The sequence below is a fragment of the Hippopotamus amphibius genome, chromosome 4 (genome assembly GCF_030028045.1).
Source record: "Hippopotamus amphibius kiboko isolate mHipAmp2 chromosome 4, mHipAmp2.hap2, whole genome shotgun sequence".
NCBI lineage: Eukaryota > Metazoa > Chordata > Mammalia > Artiodactyla > Hippopotamidae > Hippopotamus > Hippopotamus amphibius.
Genome location: NC_080189.1, coordinates 174,385,981 through 174,408,641, shown reverse-complemented (window position 1 = coordinate 174,408,641; position 22,661 = coordinate 174,385,981). Strand labels below are relative to the sequence as shown.

Below are 22,661 nucleotides of genomic sequence, written 5' to 3'. Positions count from 1 at the left end.
GAAGAATCCAGTTCTTGCTCCGTCCCCCAGTCAAGTGTGACACATGGATGGAGCTCTGTGTCTGTCTGGGTACTATTACAAAGTGGCCTCACCACTTGAAGGCAGAGAGGCTCACAGTGCTGGACATCTCTCCCTTATTTCCTGAACCACTCAGCCTTTGTCACTCTTCTAACATCAGCTTCCCCATCTGTGCAAGGGGAATTATGGAGGCAAAGTGCACATCTAGTTAAACGCAGTTAGTTAAAGGGACGATTCCCATACCATGACTGGTTACTGAGACACGAGTTTCATTTCACACAAATACCCACAGTCATTTTTTAACTGTTTAATTTGGATGTAATTCACATACTATGTAATTCACTCATTTAAAGTGTACAATTCACTTTAATGTAGCTTTTAATATAGTCAAATAGCCCATCACTACAATCAAATTTAGAATATTTTCATTACCCCCAAAATAAACATAGTATCCTTTAGCTGTCATCCGCCATCCCCCAAACCCTTATATTTTCACATAAATTTTGAGATCATTTGTCTATTTCTGCAAAAAAAAAAAAAGGCAACAGGAATTTTGATAGAAATTGCATCTAATTTGTAGGTCAATTTGAGCAGTGTTGCCATCTTAACAATATTAAGTCTTCTGATCCATAAACATGGAATGTCTTTCCATTTATTTAGATCTTCTTTAATTTTTTTCAACAACAATTTACAGTTTTCAGGGTATAAGGTTTGCACTTATTTTGTTAAACTTATTCCTAAGGGTGTTTTGGTATGTGTGCTGTTTTGTTTGACACTGTTATAAATGGAATTATTGTTAATTTCATTTTGGGGCTGTTCACTTCAAGTATATAGAAATAAAACTGGTTTTCTATATTGATTTTGTATACTGCAGTCTTTTTTTTTTTTTTTTTTTTTCTGGTATGTACTGCAGTCTTGCTGAGCTTGTTCATTAGTTCTAATAGTTTTTTAGATTCCTTAGGATTTTCTATATATAAGATCGTCATCTGCAAATATAATTTTACTTCTTCCTGACATGGATGCCTTTTATTTCATTTTCTTTCCTAATTGCCCTGGGTAGAACCTCCAGTACAATGTTGAACAGAAGTGGCAAGAGTGGACCTCTTTGTCTTATTGCTGATCTTAGGAAGGGGAAAGCATCCAGTCTTTCACTATTAAATATGATGTTAGCTGTGGGTTTTCATAGGTGCCCTTTATCAGGTTGATGAAAGTCCCTTCTGTTACTAGTTTGTTGAGTATATTTTATTTGGAAAAGGTGTTGAATTTGTCGAATGCTTTTTCTGCCTCTACTGAGATGATCATCTGGGTTTTGTCCTTAATTCTATTGATTTTCCGATATTAAGCCAACCTTGCATTCCTAGGTGAATCCCACTAGGTATACAATCCTTATTTATTGCTGAGTTTGATTTGCTAGTATTTTGTTGAGGATTTTTGCATCAGTAATCATAAAAAATATTGATCTATAGTTTTCTTTTCTCGTGGTGTCTTTTTTCTAATTTTGGTATTAGGATAATAGTGGCCTCATAGAATGAGTTGGGAAGTATTCCTTCCTCTTCTATTTTTTGAAAGAGTTTGTGGAGAATTAGTATTAATTCTTCTTTAAATGTTTGGCAGAATTCACTAGAGAAGCCATCTGGCCCTGGGCTTTTCTTTCTGGGAATGTTTTTAATTATTAATCTACTCTCTTTACTTGTTATGGATCTATTAAGATTTTCTATTTCTTCAGTTTTGGTAGTTTATGTCTTTCTAGAAATTTGTCCATTTCATCTAAGTTGCTGGAATACAGTTGTTCATAGTACACACACACACGTATAATTTCTATAAAATTAGTAGTCATGTACCCTCTTCCATTTCCCACTTCTCATTTTAGTAATTTGAGTCTTCTCTCTTTTCTGGGTCAGTCTTTTTTGACACATAATATACATTGAGAAAAATGCATGAACCAAAAGTATAAAACTTGATGAATTTTCAGCAATTGAACACAAGTAATTAGCATCCTAGTCAAGAAACAGCCATTGCCAGAACCCTAGAAGCTCTCTCTGTACCCTCCCCCAATTACTACTCCTTGCCCAAGGGTAACCCTATCCTGACTTCTATCACTGTAATTACTCTGGCCCATTTTTGAGATGTATATGAATGGAATCATACACTAAGTACTCTTTTATGTTTAACTTCTTTTGTCTAACATTATATTGGAGAGGTTCACCCATATTTTTGCATTTAGTATTAGTTTGTTTTCGTTGCTGCATAGTGTTCCATTTTATTAACATTCTTCCATATGTTGATCCATTCTACTCATGATGGACGTTTGAGTTGTTCTCATTTGATGCTAACAGAAATAGTGCTGCTATGAATATCCTTATATGTATTTCTTAGTGCACATATGTGTGCATACCACTCAAGTATATTTTCCCTTCCATTGTATTCCTTCTTGGAAAAAGAACTTGAGGTGGCTTAGATAATTAAATGCATATTAGAGTAGATAATTAACACAAAGAAAAGAAGGAGGCTGGAAACCACTATTGTGTCAGGAAGTGGTTGATGGTTTATTGAAAACGAGGAGTGCCATACATTGTGCTCAACTCCTCTGTAGGCCTAGGAAGAGAAAGTAATTATCATGGCCTGCTAAATACAAGTCTGAACCTCCTGGTAGCCAATGCAGAGATAAGGATGAGGATGCTGTTCAAAGTATAAATATGAGAGACATGGAAGAGTCCTGACAACTACTTGATGGCAGAACCGAAACTGTGACCCACTAGCCCTTCAATCAACTTCTTCCAGGTCTAAGGCCCCAGTTTTCCAACTCGGCAAGCCTGAGGCCAGGGTACCCCAGGATCTCCCCTTGAGGCTCTTGGGCCGCAAGAGGAAGGTGTCACAAAAGGAGAGCCCCAACAATTTTGACTGTCCGCCCTGAGCTCTACACTTCCCTGAACAGGGAAGAGGGAAAAAATGGCCAGAAATAGGTCTAGAGAATTCAGAATTATGGCGGGGGGGGGGGGGGGGGGGGGCGGGGAGAGGCATTCCAGTGTGTGGTTTTTAAGGTATGTCTCTTAAAACTATCCTTTCCCCTTCTCCGTCCCTCCCGGCCCCTGCCACTTCCTCCTGCTGGCCCTGAGAACTTTGCAGCGCCCTGAGTACCCATCTTGCCTGCCTTGAAAAGAAGGGCAGGGGAAGTAGAATTAGAATCAGTTAATGTGCTACTTGTTAGCAGCTCTGGTAAAAATAACACAACCCCGCATTTAAGTAGGCTAGATGGCTCAAATGGAATTTGGGGATTATCTATGGACTGAATTTGCTAGTGTTAAGTCACAATTAGCATGGGCTCTCGCTCTTTTCAATTAGTCTGGACAATGCAGAACTGGGTAGCCAGTAAAGAAAAATGGTGAATGTTTCTGCTTTATTTGTAAGGTTTCCAAATGCATGTAAGTGTGAGCCAGGTTATCAGGAACTGGTTGCTAGATGGGGACACACACACACACACACACACAAGCATTCTTAATTCAAAGCCTGTAGGCTCGATTTCTGAATTTAAGGAGAAAGAAGTGTTCCATCTTCCAAAAACCCAAATCACCTCAAGCGACCTCTTTAAGGAGGTCACTGCAGATTCCAGCATCCTGCTTCTCACCCACAGGCCAGCCCTTTTATAAAATTTTAGCCCTGCAAGAGCAATGGGAACCATCCCACAGGTGGTGTTCTTACCTCCAGGAATGTCCAAATTGTAAAAAGAGTATCGGTCACTGGACTTTTTTGTCCTACTCCTCATGGTCCTTTGACACAATATAAAAGTTGCCAGCACTTCAAAGAGGATAAGTATTTACCATCATTTGGAAAAAATTTGGGGGCCATGTCGGGGGGAAAATCATCCCTTCTCAAGTTAAATGATTGTAATATTACCCATGGGAAGATGTGAACATAGACTTTATTTAGCCATCTCCAAAATATCCAGGAGTCTTTTTTAACCCAGTTCATTTTTATTGCACTCTTCCACCATTCCTCAAAAAAGAGTCAATGGGACGTCCTTGGAGACTCTGCTCCCACTGCAGGGGGCGCGGGTTTGACCCCTGGTTGGGGAACTAAGATCCCATATGCCGCATGGCATGCCTGAAAAACAAAAAAAAAAGAAAAAGAGTTAAGTTTGGCCCAACTAGTGATCAGGCTCACAGTTCTACTCAAGGATACTAGAACTTTTTTTTTTTTTTTTAGAACTTTAGAATGGGGGAAAACGCTGGAGGTCTTACTTTTTTTTTTTTATTGGCTGCGCCCTGCAATGTGTGAGATTTTAGTTCCCCGACCAGAGATTGAACCTGGGTCCTCAGCAATGAGAGCGCAGAGTCCTAACCACTGCACCACCAGGGAATCTGGAGGTCTTTTAAAACCCTCAAAACACAAAAAATAGGATATAGAGAATGGAGATCAGAGTTATTGTTTAGCTTTTATTGTTGTCTAATCCTGAGCAACATTGAGCTTAAAAGCTTTTTCTTTTAATCCAAGATGTTAGAGTTCATCCAGATACCATAAAATTGGTTAATAAGACAGCTTTTGCGTGCCACCCCATAATACAGCATGTGTGTCTAAGTAGGATAGCTCACTAAATTCTTACAGTCTTCTAGAAATTATTCCAACTCTAAAATTGCTTCCAATCTCCTATTTCATCTAAATGACGATATAAAATATGCCAGCTAGCAAGTAAAAGGTAAGAAGAGTGAAATGTCTGCAGTTGATACCTCATAATGGGTTTAGGAGAAAGCTTGTGTTATTTAGATAATGTCAGCTTGTAGTGATCAAAATTTCTGCCTCTATAATAGGCACAAATCTTATTTGGGCTTTTAACTTGGGTTCTACAGCTTTACCCTGCTGCCTGCTATTGAAATGCATAGTTAAATATATCAATTCCATAGATTACCATAGAAATAAACAGATTAATTCAGTTGTCCAGATTATACAGTATTTTTCATGGGTTCTACATTATATAAAAATCTAGAAGCTGTTAGCTTTCAGTTCTACTCTTAGTCATGTATTTTGTGTTATTTTGAAATCACCATGTTTCAAAGCCAATTTTCTTTATACAGCGTTTTTTGTCCTCAAGAAAATACTGAAGAAGCCCTGTTGTTGTTGCTGATTAGTGAATCAATGGTGAGTGCAATGTGTTTTTACATTTTTCTTTCCCCTATTCCTATAGTCCTTCTTTTGCTATGGTATCTCCATCAGGATAGTGACTCTTTTTCTTTGGAGATGGGTACTTTCCAAAGGGGATACCTGGTGGGAAAAAATTATAGTGGTTTAAAAAAAGGGATGTTTGTAATTCTTGGACTGGCCAGAAACGTCCCTGGGTCGACCTGGAGCTTGGAGCTTCTCTTCTGTTAGTTCATTCATTTATCCAACAAGTATTGATTGAACACTAACACAGTTGTTTATGGGTAACTACAGGTAAAATGACCACCAAAGGAACCTTAAAAGGGGAGAGAAGCCCCCAAAGGGTAACCTTTATGAGCCTTCTCCATTTGCCTTGGTGGGAGGGAATTTGGGGGTGAAACACTTGCTGTGTACTTGAACCTCTGGTTTCCATAGTAGCAGCCTGATGAAACTACCTGGTCCTCCCACCCCACTGCTCTCCCCAAGCCCCCACCTGTTCTCCAGGCATTGCATAGTCCCAGACCGGGAGAGCGCACTCCTGTTACCTGGCTCTGCTGTTGAGAGAGAGTTTTTGCCAGACCATCAGATTCCTTTGAAATGTTTTCTTAGTGTTTGGCCAGGATATCAAATGTAGGGCTAGAATTTCATCACTCATCATTTACTGGGTTTCTGCTCTACATATCGCTAGGCATGACGGCCAGGCTTGAAACATTCCAGAGTAATCTGCTATAGTAGTTAATGCCTTGGCAAGTAAATGATGTCTGCTGAGCACCTGAGCAGAACAGCAAGCCCCTGGTACTTGGAGGGACCCAGAGGTCCTCACATCCACCTACTCATTTAGATGAGGGACTGGAGGCCCAGAGCAGGCAGAATGAAGCCATCATGCAATGGTCTGCTACTCCTAGCAGAGCATCCTGCCTCCTTCCGTAACTCCCACCCCGCCAGGCAGACAGGAGGAGAAAGGAGGAGAAAAAGGAGTCATAACTAAAGTAAGAGAAGGTGTTCCTTTCTTCCCCAAGCCCACAGTTTAAATGGAGGTGTGAAATACACTCAGGGGGAAAAAGACTTAGAAACGGAACAAGAGGAATGCCCATGTGCTGAGTGAAGGAAGGGCAGAAGAGGCTGGGATTAGGCAGGGAGGGTAGCTTTCTTGCCTTAATTTAAAGCTTTGGGTTTTCTTGTTCTGTGAAATGGCCCCGGGATGTTTACAAGAGCGAGACTGCTTGAGTTACCGCTTCTTTTTATTTGGAAGCTGTTTGGCGTCATTGGCCCCCACTTCCTCTGAAGGAAACAGGTTGCCCCCATGGCTCATCTTTCTTTGACTGTCAGCTGGTGACTTAGGAAGGTGTCATTTACATCCCCTACTCTGACTTGGCACAGTCGGGGAGGGACACATGTGCACAGGCTGGCACCCGGTGGCCTCCAGCAACTGGTTTTCAGACGAGCAGGTCTCACCGTGCTCTGTGAGTTCAGTTCTGAACTCTTCACAACCTGGCACTTAGCTTCCTTTGGGCAGACTTGGTTGGTAACGGTGTAAAAGTTCTGAAAGTGTGGTGATCATACACTTTCAACTTCTTGGACAATTGTGATGGAAGGATTGAGTTCTATTGTCAGAACGTGTGTTCCAGTTTGGAATTTGGGAAACATGGCCACGTCTCTAGAATGCTCGCTCTAAGTGTAGGTGTCTTAGGAATGATGCCTCCAACTCTCTTGCTTCCCTCATGAAAGTGATAGAAACTAATAATACTCAAAGTTCGGATCCCCCTGAGACAGTCAGATTTAACTCTGTCGTATTTAATTTCCAGAAAGTCTCTTCAGAGGATGGTGAAATCCAATGACAGTAGATATGAAGGACTAGGTTGCCAACCAAAATGATTATGTTCTCCCTGTAAATCATTTCATGGTTATGTAGGTAGAAATCTAAATCAAGTTGCCTTTGGAAGCCTTTTTTCATGTCCCTTGACTCCGTGATTTTTTTCGGGTTTTAGACTGAAAATAGATGTGCTCAATTTCAAAACCAAAATGAGAATTGCCGTGTTTTTTGGTGTCTGAGAAAACTGTATTTAATTTTAACTTGGAAGCATAAATTTGTCAATAGTCCCTCCACCCACAACAACTCATTTGGAATTGAACTGCATTCTTACCTCAAATCAAATTAGTTTCCCCATGAGAAAGGGGTATCAGAACTGTAAGAGTACAGCTACCACTGAGACAGTGTTCTGGGACATTTATTATTTGCAGACCTGTCTGAGGGTCTATATTGTAAGTTTTTAGTCAAAAGCACGGATAGACTTTTTCTTTTAAAAAGAAAAGAAACACATTTGGCATAACCTAAAAATCTCTCTTAAATGATGTTTTGTCTTGTTCCCTTCTCAATATGGAACATTTTGGCATTGGTCTCAATATGGAACATTTAGAGCAAATAAATAAAACGAGACCACTTACAGCAGGCCCTGTTTCCCTCAGAGCTTCTTTTGTTGCCTCCAAAGGCACTCCTAACAAGAAAAACTTAGAATGAAATCTTCAAAAGCAGGTTTGTGTCCATAAGTGATGACTCACTTTGTAGGAAGTGGCCTATCTTACACATTCTTATTTGTCTTTGACATTTAAGAGTAAGGAGTTTTAAAATGAGTAAGTACTGACTGGAGGCTGCAAGTCAATGCCTTGGACTCACACGAAAGAAAGCATTCGACTCATTAGTAAGCAAGGAGGTGTGTGCGTGGCCTTTCCGAGTGTCAGACAGGAGGGTAGACATCAGCCCACCCAGACCAGTGACCCCGGTCCCTCCCTCACATGCCACTCTCATGGGGAAAACTGAGAGGCCCCTTCTGTGCTCCTAGCGAGGGACTTCTGTTCATTAGCAGGGAAAAGAAGACAGGCAAAATCTAACCTTATTGATACTGAACTCCCTGTTAGGGAGAGAAGGAAAATGAGCTACGTTTAGAGTCTCATGTACATGTGACCTGTCTGGAGGAATCGGTGGAGAAATTTCAAAAGCAATGAAAACAAGTGGCTGCGAGGAGCGGTTGATTTCCAGATGGATGAGATGAATAAGCTTGAAGGCACCTGCTGTATGTCTGCGCCGAGCAGTGGGGGAGTGAAATAGCCATGCCCTGGGGTCTCCTGGGCCCTCTGCACTAACATCTTTTAAAACAAAAACCCGTTTGCTTCTTGCTTTCTCTTATACATCTGTTTTGTGCCTCCCTAAACAAAGTTGAATTAGTCTCTGTAGTCTGTTCCAGCGAAGATGTCATATGGGGATCTGAACGTTGCTTGGGTGCGAGAGGAAAAGTACACTATATCTCTGTAGGACCGATGGAACTTGATGACACCATTTGGTGATGGGAAGTGTGGGGCTGGGAATTTTCTCCCCGCTCTTTAATGTAGAGCAGAAGCCGGATCTACAAGTGAGGCGCGGCAGGGCTTCTGATTCTACTGCCCCAGAGCACAGCTGTGTCTGCAGCGTGGCCCCCAAATCTTCCTCCAGATGCCTGCCGACAGGGGCAGGTGCCCGCCAGGCCTTCAGTGTTTGGATAACACCATGTACCGTGAGCTGTGGTGCTCTGGGATTTTGAATAAATGACCTCTTACTCATTCGTGCCCTGGTATCCAGACCCTCAGCAAGCTCTCAGGGGCAAGAGGGCCTGGATGGCTTCTCTGCACAAAGTGACAGCTGTGTGCACCGGCCGGCTCACCATCTGCTTCTCTTCTGTGTTGTTTTCAGGCCAACCGGGATGCTGTGCTGAGCAGGATACCTGAGCACAAGAGCGACCGCCTCATCAGTTTACAGAGTGCGTCTGTAGTCTATGATTTACTGACCATCGCTCTTGGAAGAAGAGGCCAGTATGAGATGCTGTCAGAGGTACAGCCCTTGAATCTGGTTGACTGCCAGGCAGTGGGTGGTGCTCGCGGTGTAAGCACTGGGAACAGCTGTGGGACCCGGTCTTGCCCCCACCCCTATCATTGGAAGCCATGTGACCTTGGGCCCATCGCTTAACTTTGGTTTCCTTCTCTGCAAAATGAGAATTGGGCTAAACAATTAGGTGGTGGAATTCATTGGCGGTCACTTCCTACCAATGGTCCATAAGCCCACCGGGGGTTTCTCAAGCAGTTTCTCTTTCAGTGTAATTTCCACCATAACCCCAATATCCCATCTGTGATATTAACTTCCTTGTAAAACAGGTTTTATTTTATATAAAGTATTGATGCGTAACTCCTGGTGCACTGGCGACTTCCGCCACAGTGTACATCAGGTGAGTTGGTCCAGGCTTCGTGGGAAGTAAACTCTGTCTTCACGTAGAGTCTTTTGCTCGTTCAGAAGAGACCCCAGTTGCTTACAGATCTTCTGCCAGGCATTGCCATCTCATTCCCTCAGCTGCTAAGAAACATTTGGGATGGAAGCTTGACTGTGTAACAGTTTCAGAAGAAGCTGGTTAATCGGGGGCTGTGGTTATGCATTCCTGAGTCACTGCCCAGAAACCAAATCCACCCTGGTAGAGGCTAAATCAGTAGCAAGATCATTTTATCTTTTCTTTAGTGGAGTAAAAAGAAAGAAGGAAGGAAAAACACCTCCTTTTGTTAAAAATGAACTTTTCCATGTTATTTATCTTTCTTTTTCTGAATTTACACACATTGCAACAGCCTCTGGGCACGAGGACAAGGAGTGAAATACAGTAACAGATTGGCTGAAATCAGATAAGTGCCCGGCTCACCCTTTAGCCTGCCGGTGCATCGCCACATTAGGCAGGAGCCTTGGAGAACAGATGAGCCTGCGTGGCTTGGATCTTTATTTAGTCTTTGGTTTGGTGACTATACAGGGCAATGGTTACTCAGTCTTCAGCAAGAAAAAAAAAAAAAAACCCTCACAATCTGGCTTAGAGAAAGCAATGAGTCCAGATGTTCGGTACACCCTCTGGGACACTGCCCAGGCTTGGGACTGGCCCAGATTCTTCACCACCCCAGGGGCTTTGATTTCCTGGGACCCTCTCCTCCTGGCCAGCTTAGTTCCTGTCCACCGCCTCCGCCGAGGAGCCCATCTGTGGGGAGAGTGCCACCCAGCTCACAGTTGAGTTCTTTTAAGGTGAACTCCACACACCCACCCACCCACCCCCATCCCCAGACAAACCGCTAAAAATTTCTCAGAGTCCAGGTTTGAGTGTGGTTTGCATGTCTACTTTGCTCCCATCATGTAGCAACAGAACCTGTCCCCAGCTTGAAATTCGCCTGCGTCCAAAACAGGTGTGAGGAGCCCGAGCTGGCTGGCGTGGCGGGCAGGCTGGATGGCCCCTGCCCACAGGCTTCTTGTCATGCCACGGATGACTCTAGGGGGACGGCTGTCATCCTAGCGGCATTCCTCTGCGAGCCGGCAGCTCCCTGGCATGTGCCTCCGCCCGGTGCGGAATCCTGGGACCTTGTTTTCAGCCAGATGACTTTCACCTTGACATCACACGTAGCTTCATCTCGTGGTGACGACCTGATGCCCACATCATTGGGTAGTCTGGTTGATTGCCGGAGCCTTTGCAGTTCAGAATTTCACTGCACTAGTCACATGGACAACGGTGGAGACAGTGTCAGGGGTTGCCTTGAAGCTGCTGGAGTAGAACGGTGGGAGAAAGGGAAATTTATCACTGTGTATCCCTTGGAGCCTTTTGAATTTTGTACCACATCTGTGTTTTACCTGTTAAAAATATAAATCAATGGATCAAATATGTATATAAAATGGAGGACATTAATTTCTTTAACACATATAAGTGCAGTCCCCGGTTCTGTGCCGGGGCTGTGATGAAGGCTGGGGCTGCAGCCGTGAGCAAAGGCGGGGTCCCCGCCCCTAAGCAGCTCCCAGTCCAGAGGGAAGCAGCCAAGCAGCAGGCAGCTGCCATCTGGGGGGGCTGATGTTGGGGGATCTCCGCGCAGGGTCTGCATCCAGTAATGAAGGATTTGAATCCTTGGCCTTAGCTTTTCTTGCTCTTTCTGCTGAGTTTTGCAGAGGAAGCTTCCGCCAGCAAACATTTGGCGGCCACGTTGTGTCACATCTAAGTAGAGCTGCCGTAGGAGGAAGGCGAAAGCGCACAGCGCCTCGAGGGCCGGCCCCATCTTTGGAGAGCTCGCCTCCTGGAGACATGGGCTTGTCCCCCCTTAGCTGAGCACAGACCCCCCGCCTCCCTTGGTCTCAGGCCACATCTTACTGAACGTGTCCCGCTTCCCTCATTTGCTGGTGCTTTCTTTCTCTCTTTTTTTCTTCTTCTCCTCTGCTATTCCATTTTCTGAGGACTTTAGGTTAAAAGGCTAACTGGATGTATTGTAATTGATGTAAATTTATATAACACATAATGAACCATTTTAAAAATGTACACTTCCGTGGCATTTAGTACATTCACACTGTTGTGCAACCGTCACCTCTAATTTCATCACCTGAAAGGAAACCCGCCCCCATTAAGCAGTTGTTCCCCATTCCCCGCTCCCCCCAGGCCCTGTCCGCTACTAATCTGCTTTCTGACTCTGTGGATTTACCTATTTTGAGTATTTCATATAAATAGAACCATCCAGTATCTGACCTTTTGTGTCTGGCTTCTTTCACTGGCATAGTGTTTTCAGGGTCACCCACGTTGCAGCGTGTATCTGTCCTTCATTCCTTTTTATGTTCGAACAACATTCCACGGTATGGATAGACCACGATTTGTTTCTCCATTTACAAGTTGGAGGCATTTGGCTGCGGCGAGAGTGCCACGGTGGGGTAACTGGATTTTCAACTTCCTCCTCTGTTACTTCTCCGGCCCCGGATGTTGGTGACGGTCCTTATCATTCACGTGGTGCTTGTTTATGTCCCATCTTCATCCCCTGCGTCATCACCACAGTGATCTTTCCCAAACACTTTTCTGTTGAGAAACATTTCATGGCTGTCCCCCTCGCTCCTTCTTTTTCTCCCTCTTTTCACTTTGTTTTGCTTTCCATTTCTTCCCATAACGAGGTCGACCTCACTGTCTTTCTGCCGTGTGCAACTGCCCAGCAGATTCCTTGAAGAGTCACACTTTACATACAAACATGGAAAAGAAAAAAGTCCCTGAGAATCCCGCTCTCCTGAGATAGCTGACTACCCACTGACATTTCAGAGATCGCTGTTTCCTAGATCTCTTTATGAGTAAATGCATGTCCATCTACGTAAGTTCCAAGGAATGGGATAGTATTATAGATGTTTTATTGTGGATATTCCCGATCATTCTTCTTCCCTCTGTTGACACCCCCACCCCAGCCCTGCCTGCTCAACCCCCAAACCCATGTCAGCAATCTCACGTGTCCTGGTCACAGGCCCTGGAATCAGAGAGCTTGGGTTTGAGTTCTGGATCTGCCGCTTACTAGTTGCGCGATCCCGGCAAGTCATTAACCTCTTATGCCTCAGTCTTTCCTTCTGTAAAATAGGGATAATAATCACACCTATCTCAGATCATTCTAAGGGTTATTCACTAAATCATGGAAAGTGCTCAGAGCAGAGCCCGGCGCACGGAGCTCATCAAACAGCAGCCGCGTGCTGCTGTGCTGTTTCTACCGCTGTGCGCACAGGAGTTGCCAGGTACGGGGGAGGCAACTAAGTATACAAGAACAGTCTTTTGTCTTCCAGAAACTTCCAGCCTAGTTAGGGAAATCAGAAAGAAATACATGGAAAGCTAAGCAGTTAGAGAAGACTGGGTAGTGCAAGGCACATTAATTGCAGGTGAAGACACTAGGCCAGGTGCAGCAGGGCTGGCAGGTTGGGGGCGCCAGGGAGGATTACCAGTTGATGTGTGAATTGGCTCTTCCAGGCCTGATAGAAATTAAAAAGTCTAAGAGCAGAGGGACACCTTCATCATCAAGGTCATGGAGGTGTGGGGACATGAGGCCTTGCTCTCCTGGAGGGAGGAGAGGAGGAGAGGACATTGGGTAGAAAGCGTGGAGCCACGTTGCCAGGCCCAGATGTGTCTGGCCCATCACCCTTCGGCTGGTCTGTGAGCAGGTTCTCTTTGCCTGCGTGACGCTGCAGGAATCGTCCTTTTTTCTGGGTGGAATCTTTCATGAACAAAAGAGTTCCCCACCACCAGGCTGCTGTGCGAGAGGAGGTCTCGCCTCCGTCTCACCCCGTCCTCATACCTTCCTCCCTTCTCTTGTCCCCAGGCAAGGTTAACACTTCCGCATCAGGACGCAGCTCACCGGGTCCAGGCACTTCTGCACCAGCAGGGACAGGGTGGGGGCGGCTCTCTGCCAGCCTATCTTCTCATCATCCGTCCTGTCACTGACACCTTTGCATGTGTTGTAAGCACTGTGCAGACCCCGCCCTTTAAAAACTGCGCTTATACAGGGAGCAGAGCCACTTTCCAAAAAAACTCTCCTCTCTGTCTCTGTTGTTTAAGATGGAAGGCTCCTCTCCCATCTCAAGATGAGCGGCTTTGTGTGTGCCCACACAGTGCCTTTCTTTCTCTCGGGGCGCTATTCAGCCGGATCCTGGACAAGGAGCACTGTGTGCAAAGGGAATTAAAACCGAAGGAGCATCACATCCTCATCCTGACAGGTTTAAATATATGCTCAATGGTTACCATATCTCCAGTGCTAGGAGTTTTCATGTTTTTAAAGACTAATGTGAGCCCTGCTGAAAGGTTTGTGTAGGAAGGAACACTTCTTTTTTTCCCCCTTTTTGAACAGTGGCACTAGTTGGCATGACAACCTGCGCTATTAAAAGTAAAGCAACAAGCACCGCTTTCTCTGTTTTTTAGAATGAACCCAAGCTGCTAAGGAGGTTTGTTTCTTGAATTTGACTATTAATGGCTCCATTTTGACAGAATGTTGTGGGGTCCTTTTTGAACAGTGTGTGTATCCCCTCTACATAGACATGGCAGCTTTAAAGACAGAAATGGTATTTTTATCGTTCCTATTGAACTCGTATTCGTTTGTTTATGGTAAATCTCAACAACTTTATAGTTCTATGAGTAGAACTGTCTGGCTAGTGCTTGTACCAAAGGGACCATCTACACATCCCTACCCCAAACACTTATCTAATCAGGGAGCCTTGTGAAAAACGCTTGAACATCTAACTCAATCTGCTTAACCAGCCTACTGTTTGTCAGTTTGCATTAGCATTTGCTATTGCATGCAGCCCCGCTCGCTCTGCAGAAACCCGGCCTTGACCTACATGCCAGGGTCCCTAGAGGGCATCAGGGTGGCCTGGTGCAAACAGAGCCTCAGACTTCTGAGAAATCAAGGCAAAGCGCTTGGTTCATGATAGGTGCCCGATAAACACTTGCTGAATAAAGCGGTGCTTCAAAACCAATGTACGTTCTTATCGTGCTTTTCTTTGGGGGTAAGCTGTCCCTGGATGTGCAATGAGTGTATTTTCCCCAAGTGGGCCCAAAGGTTAAAGGTCATTTACCTGGGAACTAGGCAGCAGAGGAAGAGGTGGGCCCCGCTTGGGGCAAAGCGCTGGTCCAGATTCCCACTCTGGTCCAGCTTTGGGGGTCAGCCCAGTAGGGATCGGCTACATCATTTTTGAATGACAGGTCTGCCCCAAAGGATCTCAGCCACGGACATGGCCACAGGTACCAACAGTCCCACCATTATGGATACGTTTTGCTCTCTTTTTATGGTTCTCAAGGAAAAAAAAAATCAACTTAAAAAATGCCATGCTAATGTTTTTAAAGAATACAATACAGTGGCATTAACTGGATTCACAGTGTTGTATAACCATTATGTCTGTCCCCAAACTTTTCCATCACCCCAAAGAGAAACTCTGTACCTATTAAGCAGTAACTCCCACAACCCCTGGAACCTGTAACCTCTCATCTACTTTCTGTGTCTACAAATTTGCCTATTCTGGGTACGTTATACAAATGGAATCACACAACACTAATTTTTTGTTTCTGGCTGATTTCACTTAGCCTAATGTTTTTAAGGTTCAGCTATGTTGTAATAATATATCTGATAGCATGTATCAGAACTTCATTCCTTTTTATAGCTGCATAATATTCCATTGTGTGTATAGCCGCATTTTGTTTATTCTTTCATCTACTGATGGACATGTGGGTTGTTTTCACCTTTTGGCTATTGTGAATAACGCTGCGATGGACATCGGTATACATGTGTCTGAGTTCCTGTTTTCAGTTCTTTTGGGTATATATCTGAGAGTGAAATTGCCAGGTCATATGGTAATTCTATATTTAACTTTCAGAAGAACTACCGAACTGTTTTTCACAGCAGCTGCACCATTTTACATTCCAAGCAGCAAGGCATAAGTGTTCCAATTTCTCTACATTCTCACCGACACGTGTTATTTATTTATTTATTTTATTGTATTATAGTCATTCTAGTAGGTGTGAAATGGTATCTCACTGTGGGTTTGCCTGTTAAGTAATGATGTTGAACATCATTTCGTGTACATACTCATCATTTGTGTATCTTGTTTGGACAAATGTCTGTTCAAGACCTTTGCCCGTTTTTATATTGAGCTGTTTGTCTTTTTGTTGTTGAGTTACAGGAGTTCTTTATTTAGTATGGATAAAAACCTTAACAGATATATGATTTGCAAATGTTTTTCCTATTCTGTAGGTTGTCTTTTCACTTTCTTAATAATGTCCTTTGATGCACACAAGTTTTTAATTCTGGCAAAGTCTAGTGTACTGATTTTTTCTTTTGTTGCTCGTGCTTTTGGTGTCATGTCTAAGAATGCATTGCCAAATTCAAGGTCATGAAGAGTTACTCCTGTGTTTTCCTATAAGAATTTTATGGTTTGCATTCATATATTTAGGTTGTTGATCCAATTTGAGCTAATTTTTGTATATGATGTCAGGTAGGGATCCAACTTTATTCTTGTGCATGTGGAAATCCAGTTTTCCTGGCAACATTTGTTTAGAGGCTATTCTTTCCACAGTGAATGGACTTGGCGCCCTTGTCAGAAATCAACTGGCCATAGATTTGTGGGTTTTTTTCAGGGATCTCAATTCTATTGGTCTGTGTGTTTACTCTTAAGCCAATATCACAGTTTTGATTGCTGTAGGCTTTGAAATTGGGAAGTTATGGGTTCTCCAACTTTGCTCTTTTTCAAGATTTTTTGTCTATTCAAGGACCCTTGCGATTCCACATGAATTTGAAGATTGGCTTTTCCATTTATGCAAAAAGACTGTTAGAATTTTGATAGAGTTTGCATTGAATCTGTAGATCACATTGGATAGTATTGCCGTCTTAACAGTAGCTCATGTTTTGATATCAGATCTGAATTTGAATCTCAATTCTGCTACTTTACATGCTGAGTATGAACTTGAGCAGATTCTTTTACTTCTCTAAACCTGGCCCCTTATGTGAAAAATACAAGTAATAATGAGACCTACTTCTGAAGGTTATTGTGAAGATTAAAGAGACAGTGTACACAAAGTGCATATTACTGTTATCACTGTTATTAGTGGTATTGATAACCTGCTTTCTAATGTAAAAATCCCCTCTGTAATAATCCTGGCCGGTGATCCTTGACCCTTAGTAGAGTCTTTCATGGTGTAGTGAAAAATACTCAGCCTTGGAGCCAGGCAGATATGGATTCAAATCTTGGTCTTTCCTAGCTGTGTGACTTTGGGAAAGATACTTAGCCACTCTGGACTTCCATCTCAGAGGTTGTTATGAATCTCAGCAAGACAATAAGTGTAAAATAGCTAGCACAGGTCTTGATATGTAATACACAGCATTCTATCCCTCTCTGGTTATTAGAAAGGATTGATCTGAAATTTGTCTCCTTGTAGCTTTCACCTGTTCTATCTCTTTGGAGCAATAGGGCAAAAGCAGTCCTGCCTCAATGTCAGCCCATCACATTTTTGAAGACAGCTGTTATATGTCTTCTTTCCTCCAGCATAAAGTGCCCCATCCCTTTAGTCTTGGGGTTGGCAAATATTTCTATAAAGGGCCTGACACTAAATATTTTAGGCTTTGAGGACCAAGAGGCAGAATCAAAGATATTGTACAGGTATAATAAGAGAAGAAACGAATTTCCACAAGATTTGTACTGATAAAATTCAAAATATAATTAATGAGTACAACTTTTTGTAATACAGGTCCATTAAGGAAAAGAATGGAATTGTTTTGGGGGGATACCATTTCTCTTAATTTGGGTTCAAAGTTAGTATTTCCTCTCATCAAGTTGATGGCAAATGTTTATCTATAAAATGACTTAATTTTTAGACTCTGTGAAAAAAGGCAGCAGGTTGGATTTGGCCCATGGGTCATAATTTCTCAGCCTCTATTTTAGTCCTTTCTGATAAGGCATCAACTCTGGGTTCTTTGTATCTCACTGCACTTCTCACAGCGCTTCCTTGTTTGTCCGTGGCCCCCCTAAAGGACACCTGAAAGAATGGATCCTAGCATTCCACCTATATTCAAGCATTCGTCAAGTACCTATTTTGTATAAGACATACCCCTCAGGAGCACCTGGGATGCCTTCCCTCCCTACGTCTTGTATGTATCAAGGGGCACAGCTGTGGTTGAAGTCCCCAGTGCTCAGAACCAGGGGAGAAGGACTGTAAACAAAGACCAAAAGGTGAGGGTGGCTGAGGAGGGAGTAGGTTGAGGAATGAAACGCCCATTTCTTGGATTTAGTGATTCATTTCATAAGAATAGCGAAGAGCTATTGATACATCAGCAAGAGAGCAGATGGTGCTGTATTTGAGTAGAACCCTGGCGACCCTTTACTCACAGTGCAAACTTGATCCACTTGCTTCATAAAGTTGAAGGGAGAGCATGCTGGAAGGTGGTGTCCAGCGTTCATGCTCTATGATAAAGCCTGTGACCTTTGAAAAACAACCCACTCTCTACTCCTCCCACCGTGGCCAGAGGCAGCCAGTGGCCTCTAATTTAAGCATTTGCCAAAGCAATAACACTCTGACACTCCTCTGCACAGAGCTGTATTGCTGTTTTAGGGCAAAAAGAGAAACGGGAAGCGGGGGCACAGATGTGGGGTTTGCTCTATTTTATTTCCAGTTTAAGGGGAGAGAACTTGAGCAAGCCTTGACGGATGTTGTCTGTGTTTTCTTGAAACTGGGTAGGAGGATTTTTATTCGTATCTGAGAGGCCCATCAGCCTGCCTCTTAGAAGCTTTTCCTGGCCCCATACTCCCCTGTAGAGAGTAGATCTCTCGAACTCCACTTTAATTTGTACTTTTATATTTAGTTAATTTAGAAATAAGTGCTATGACCTGAGCATCATGAGACCTGGCTTCTAATTTCAGGTCTGCCACTGTGTGACTCTGGGCAGGTCCTGTCTCCTCTCTCTGGGTCTTAGTTTCCATGTCCTTAGTAAAGTAAGAATGGGACGAGATAATCTCGAAGGTCAACATGTTCTCTGATTATATCAATCTGTGGGTCTAAGATAATGGTCCAAAATGTCTAAATTGCTTAGGTAGTTTTTCATCACTAAAGTAAAGAAATGAAATATTATTCATATACCATGTTAAATTTTTAAAAATTGTTACAGACCTGCCAGGAATTACATTTATTAATTGACTAATTAAGTATATATGATGTAGAAAAGAAAACCTTCCTAATCAATTGAAGAACCTAGGTTACGAGAACTTTCAGGATATGGCCAACCTGTCCACAAAGGTGAATAATGAACACAGTTCACTGTGTTATTTGTTCTATTTTAATAGTGATGAATTTTAGACTTCCGCTCCAGGCTAAATTTTAGGGGTATCTGATTATTTTATTCCTGCCCCCTCCCCCATGGGTTTTTGGATGCTGAATCTCACCCTTGAATTCCAAAAATAGACATTGGCTTTTCCTTGCTTGTGGTATTGTACAGCTGTCACTGCCATGCACCCAGTTCGTGTAATTGGGCTTTGCGTACTAGGAAGGTAATTGCTAAATCCCTTTCTTATGCCAGAAGAACTTCTCATTCCTGAAGCCCCCTCAGAGGTAGCTGACTTATGAAAAGCCAAAATAGGAGACTGGAAAGGATGGGCTCTTGCTACCAAAAGGAAATAACATTTTTGGAAGTGACATTTTGACTACCACTCAAATGATTAGGATGCCAGTTAGAGTCTAATTATTGTTCTACCAAATATTCTTGGTATTAAATGAATGTTATCTGGGATTTAGAGAGGTGGCAGTAGTATCATTACAGCAAATGGGCCTGTCTTTCCTGTAGAAATAATACTGTTGCCAAATCCATCTTCTTTTCGTATAAGGGAGATGATTTGGAGATGTCACCTGCTGTTCTGTGTGGGTGACTCAGGGATCCGCAGCTCTGAATTGGAGCCAGTGTCCCTCTCCCCAGGCCCACACTGCCGTCTCTCCCCAGGACACCGGAAGTGGATAAGGGCCAGCATCCAGCTCTCATCTCCCCCTTTCCACTCAGGGGCTCCCTTCCCCTCCCCCTCTGCCATTCACTGGCACCCCCGCCCTGTTCCCAGGGCTCCTCACTGCAGATCTCGCCCTGCAGCAGCATCCTCTGCTTCTTAGTTTCATGAGAGCGACGTCAACCGTAATATGTTTATTGCATTCACTCTGTTCCAGACACTCTTCTAAGCATTTTACATGTATTACTTCCTTTAACCCCATAACAGCCCTCTGCCCGCCTGGGCCTGGGGACCAAAGCCGCCTCTTATAAGCACCACACTTTCATCCATCTCCACCCCCCAACACCTACATCTTCTTAAAACTCCTTTGTCATCAGTACTTCTTTTAGACTGGAACCATTATTGAAATGAGAATTATTTCATTTTACTTTACAGCATATATTCTGTTCCCAGGCTCCCTACTTCATGAAAACTGGAAATTTTTAATTTATGGACAAGATATTATGCTGTCTGTGATCTGCATCAAAATAATATGTTGGGGAGAAATGGGTAGGGATATAAATGAAACAAGGTTGAGAATTGAGTTGATAGTTGAAATAGGGTGAAGGGCACATGAGGATTTATTATGCTGTTTTCCCTATCTTTGTCTGTGTTTAAAATTTTTCAATAATAACATTTTTTAGCCACCAAACTTCTTATTTATATTAAAGGCAATTAACTCACAGAGAACAGGAATGGTAATAATAAAAATTTTTAAGAAAGAAAAAACTGGAAATTTTTACTCTCTCACGTACATATGTGATTAAGGTGCTTAAATTAAAAGGGCTAGCCCAACAGAACTGGGGTGAGAAAAGACCTGGTCTGAGGGGCAGAGGCTGTGGAAAGCAGATGCCCCAGGGACACCCCAAGTTCCTTTGCTCTCAGATGCATTCTTTGGAAGAGGGCTTCTTTTGTGATTGAGATATGTTGACCCGAGCTGCTTAGAGATTTATATAATCACGATGTTTACAGGAACGTAGGGGAGGACATGTCACATAGCCTAGCGGTACGCTTGGCATCAGGATTCCAGGAGCATCTGGAGCTGCCTGGGCACTTTTTCAGAGCCAGCTGCCATGACCGTATAGAGGATGCCAAGAGCACACAGGAAGACAGAGCCATCGGCTGTGAGGCCAGAGCTCAAATAACTTCTGAATTGGGGTGAAGGGTTAATTTGTAATTGTTGGCTTGCATTTCCTCTTTATGACACTTCTATGGCTCATGATGGGAGGTGGGTTGTTATGAGAAAGGGGTCCAAGCTGGGAGGGGCCCGTGAAAGATCTACAGTGCAGAGGAAACCATAGCCCGTGTAGATCTTTGTCAAACTGTGCACCTTTGAGATGGGCCTCTGTGGTGATTGTGGACGTCATGGGACCTTTGAAGTTTCTTGAAAATTCTGCAAGCTGGAAAGGCCTCAGTGCTCAGAGCCTCAGGGATCCCGAAGAGGACGTGGGAGCAAGGGCCCCTCCGCAGTAAAAATATTGTTGAATCTCAGAAATATTTCAGGGAACATGTAGTGTTTTTAGGAGACTTTTATTTAGCTACACTCTGCTTTATGCAGCGCGAGTGGGCCGGACCGGTTGAGTGGCTTGTCCGTAATTAACGTCTCAGAGGCGGCAGAGCGCGGTGGATACGCGCTGCAGCTCTGGGACCAGACTGCCTGGGTGCAGATCCAGGCTCTGCCACGGCTCTCTGAAACCCTGCACGGCCACGTGGCAGAGCTGTGCTCCATTTCCCTCCTCCATACGTGGAACGGGACCTGCCTGGATGCAGATCCGGGCTCTGCCACGGCTCTCTGAGACCTCGCACAGTCACGTGGCAGAGCTGTGCTCCAATTCCCTCCTCCGTAAATGTAACGGGACCTGCCTGCACCTTGTTGGGTCGTTAGGACCAGCAGACGAGGCAGTTCTTGTAAAGCAATTAGGATAGTGTCTGGCTGCAGTTGTTAGCAAAGAGCTTGCTGTCTCAGCAAGTCCGGGCTGTTGCAACAAAATACCACAAACTCGGTGGCTTGTACACAACAAACGTTTATTTCTCACAATTCTGGAGGCTGGGAAGTCCAAGATCATGACTCTGGCAGATTTCGATGTCTGGTGAAGGCCCACTTGTCCTCACCAGTTGAAAGGGGAAAGGGATCGCTCTGTGGCTCTGCCCTCATGACCTAATCACCCCCAAAGGGCCCGCCTCCTAAAACCATCACATTGGGGATTAGGTTTCAACACAAGAATTTCGGGGCGGGGGGCACATACACTTTCCGTGCATACCACTTATTAAGGAAGTAATAAACATATATTCTAGTTTGGTTCCATAAAGTTGTACATTATTTCCAAGGGTCTCAGATTGAATCCTTTTCTGAAATGAGGAAACATTTTGTAAAGTAAATAATGATTTCTGTTATGATGTATTTTAAGTTTGAATTTTCATATATTAAATTTGGGTAAAGTGATAGGTATTATGTTACATTTTCTTTCTTAAGGATGTTAATTTTTTTTTAAAGAGGGAATAGCTCACTTCACTTAGCACCTACTAAGTGCTGTATCTGAAGTACTCTTCCTCCTGCTTACTGTGTATCAACTAATTTAATCTTCCTGATAACTCTCTACATTAATTACGATTATATTTCTTATTTTACAGTGAGGAATCTGGGTGCAGAGAAGATAATTGGCTTGCCCAAATTCGCACACAGTCTGTGGTGATTATTTCTAGCTGCCGTACAGGTTGTGAATTCCCTATTCTGGAAGGTTCTCAGGCAGAAGTAGTACAACTACTTGTAGGGGCTGGCAGGTAGGGGGTGCGATCAGAGGGGTCTGCGCATGTGATTGGGTGCACCCTTCAGAGCCTTGGTTGTAGGTAACAGAGCCCACTTGTTAACTCAAGCAGAAAAGGCATTTACCAATGCGTACCTTTCAGCACACAGGACCCACAGAAGACTAAAGAACAGGGGTGAGCAGAAATTAAGGAGCAAGTCCCCTGCCCCTGTTTGGGAGGATACAGTTAACTCTGGAGGGCCTCCACCAACCCAGCTGCTCCTGTGGCCCCCAGGCCTGGCCACGGAAAACAACCTCCAGCAGCCAGTGCTCCTGCCCGGGTGGACCTCCAGAGGCAGCTCACCGGCAGAAGCATCTGATTGGCCGTGCTCAGGTCACGTGGCACACTCCAGTTGCTTCCCTCCTTCGTTCAC

General features: G+C 43.7%; 1 protein-coding gene across 4 annotated transcripts in view; it reads left to right on the top strand.

The window, feature by feature from the left end:
• The window catches only part of TTC7B (tetratricopeptide repeat domain 7B), a 240,891-nt gene that overhangs the window by 112,817 nt on the left and 105,413 nt on the right, over positions 1–22,661 (top strand). For all 4 annotated transcript variants that reach the window (XM_057733137.1, XM_057733136.1, XM_057733135.1 and 1 more), the window contains exons 8-9: positions 5,088–5,151; positions 8,876–9,013. In XM_057733137.1, coding sequence (XP_057589120.1) covers positions 5,088–5,151; positions 8,876–9,013 — 202 coding nt within the window. The remainder of the gene's footprint in view (positions 1–5,087; positions 5,152–8,875; positions 9,014–22,661) is intronic.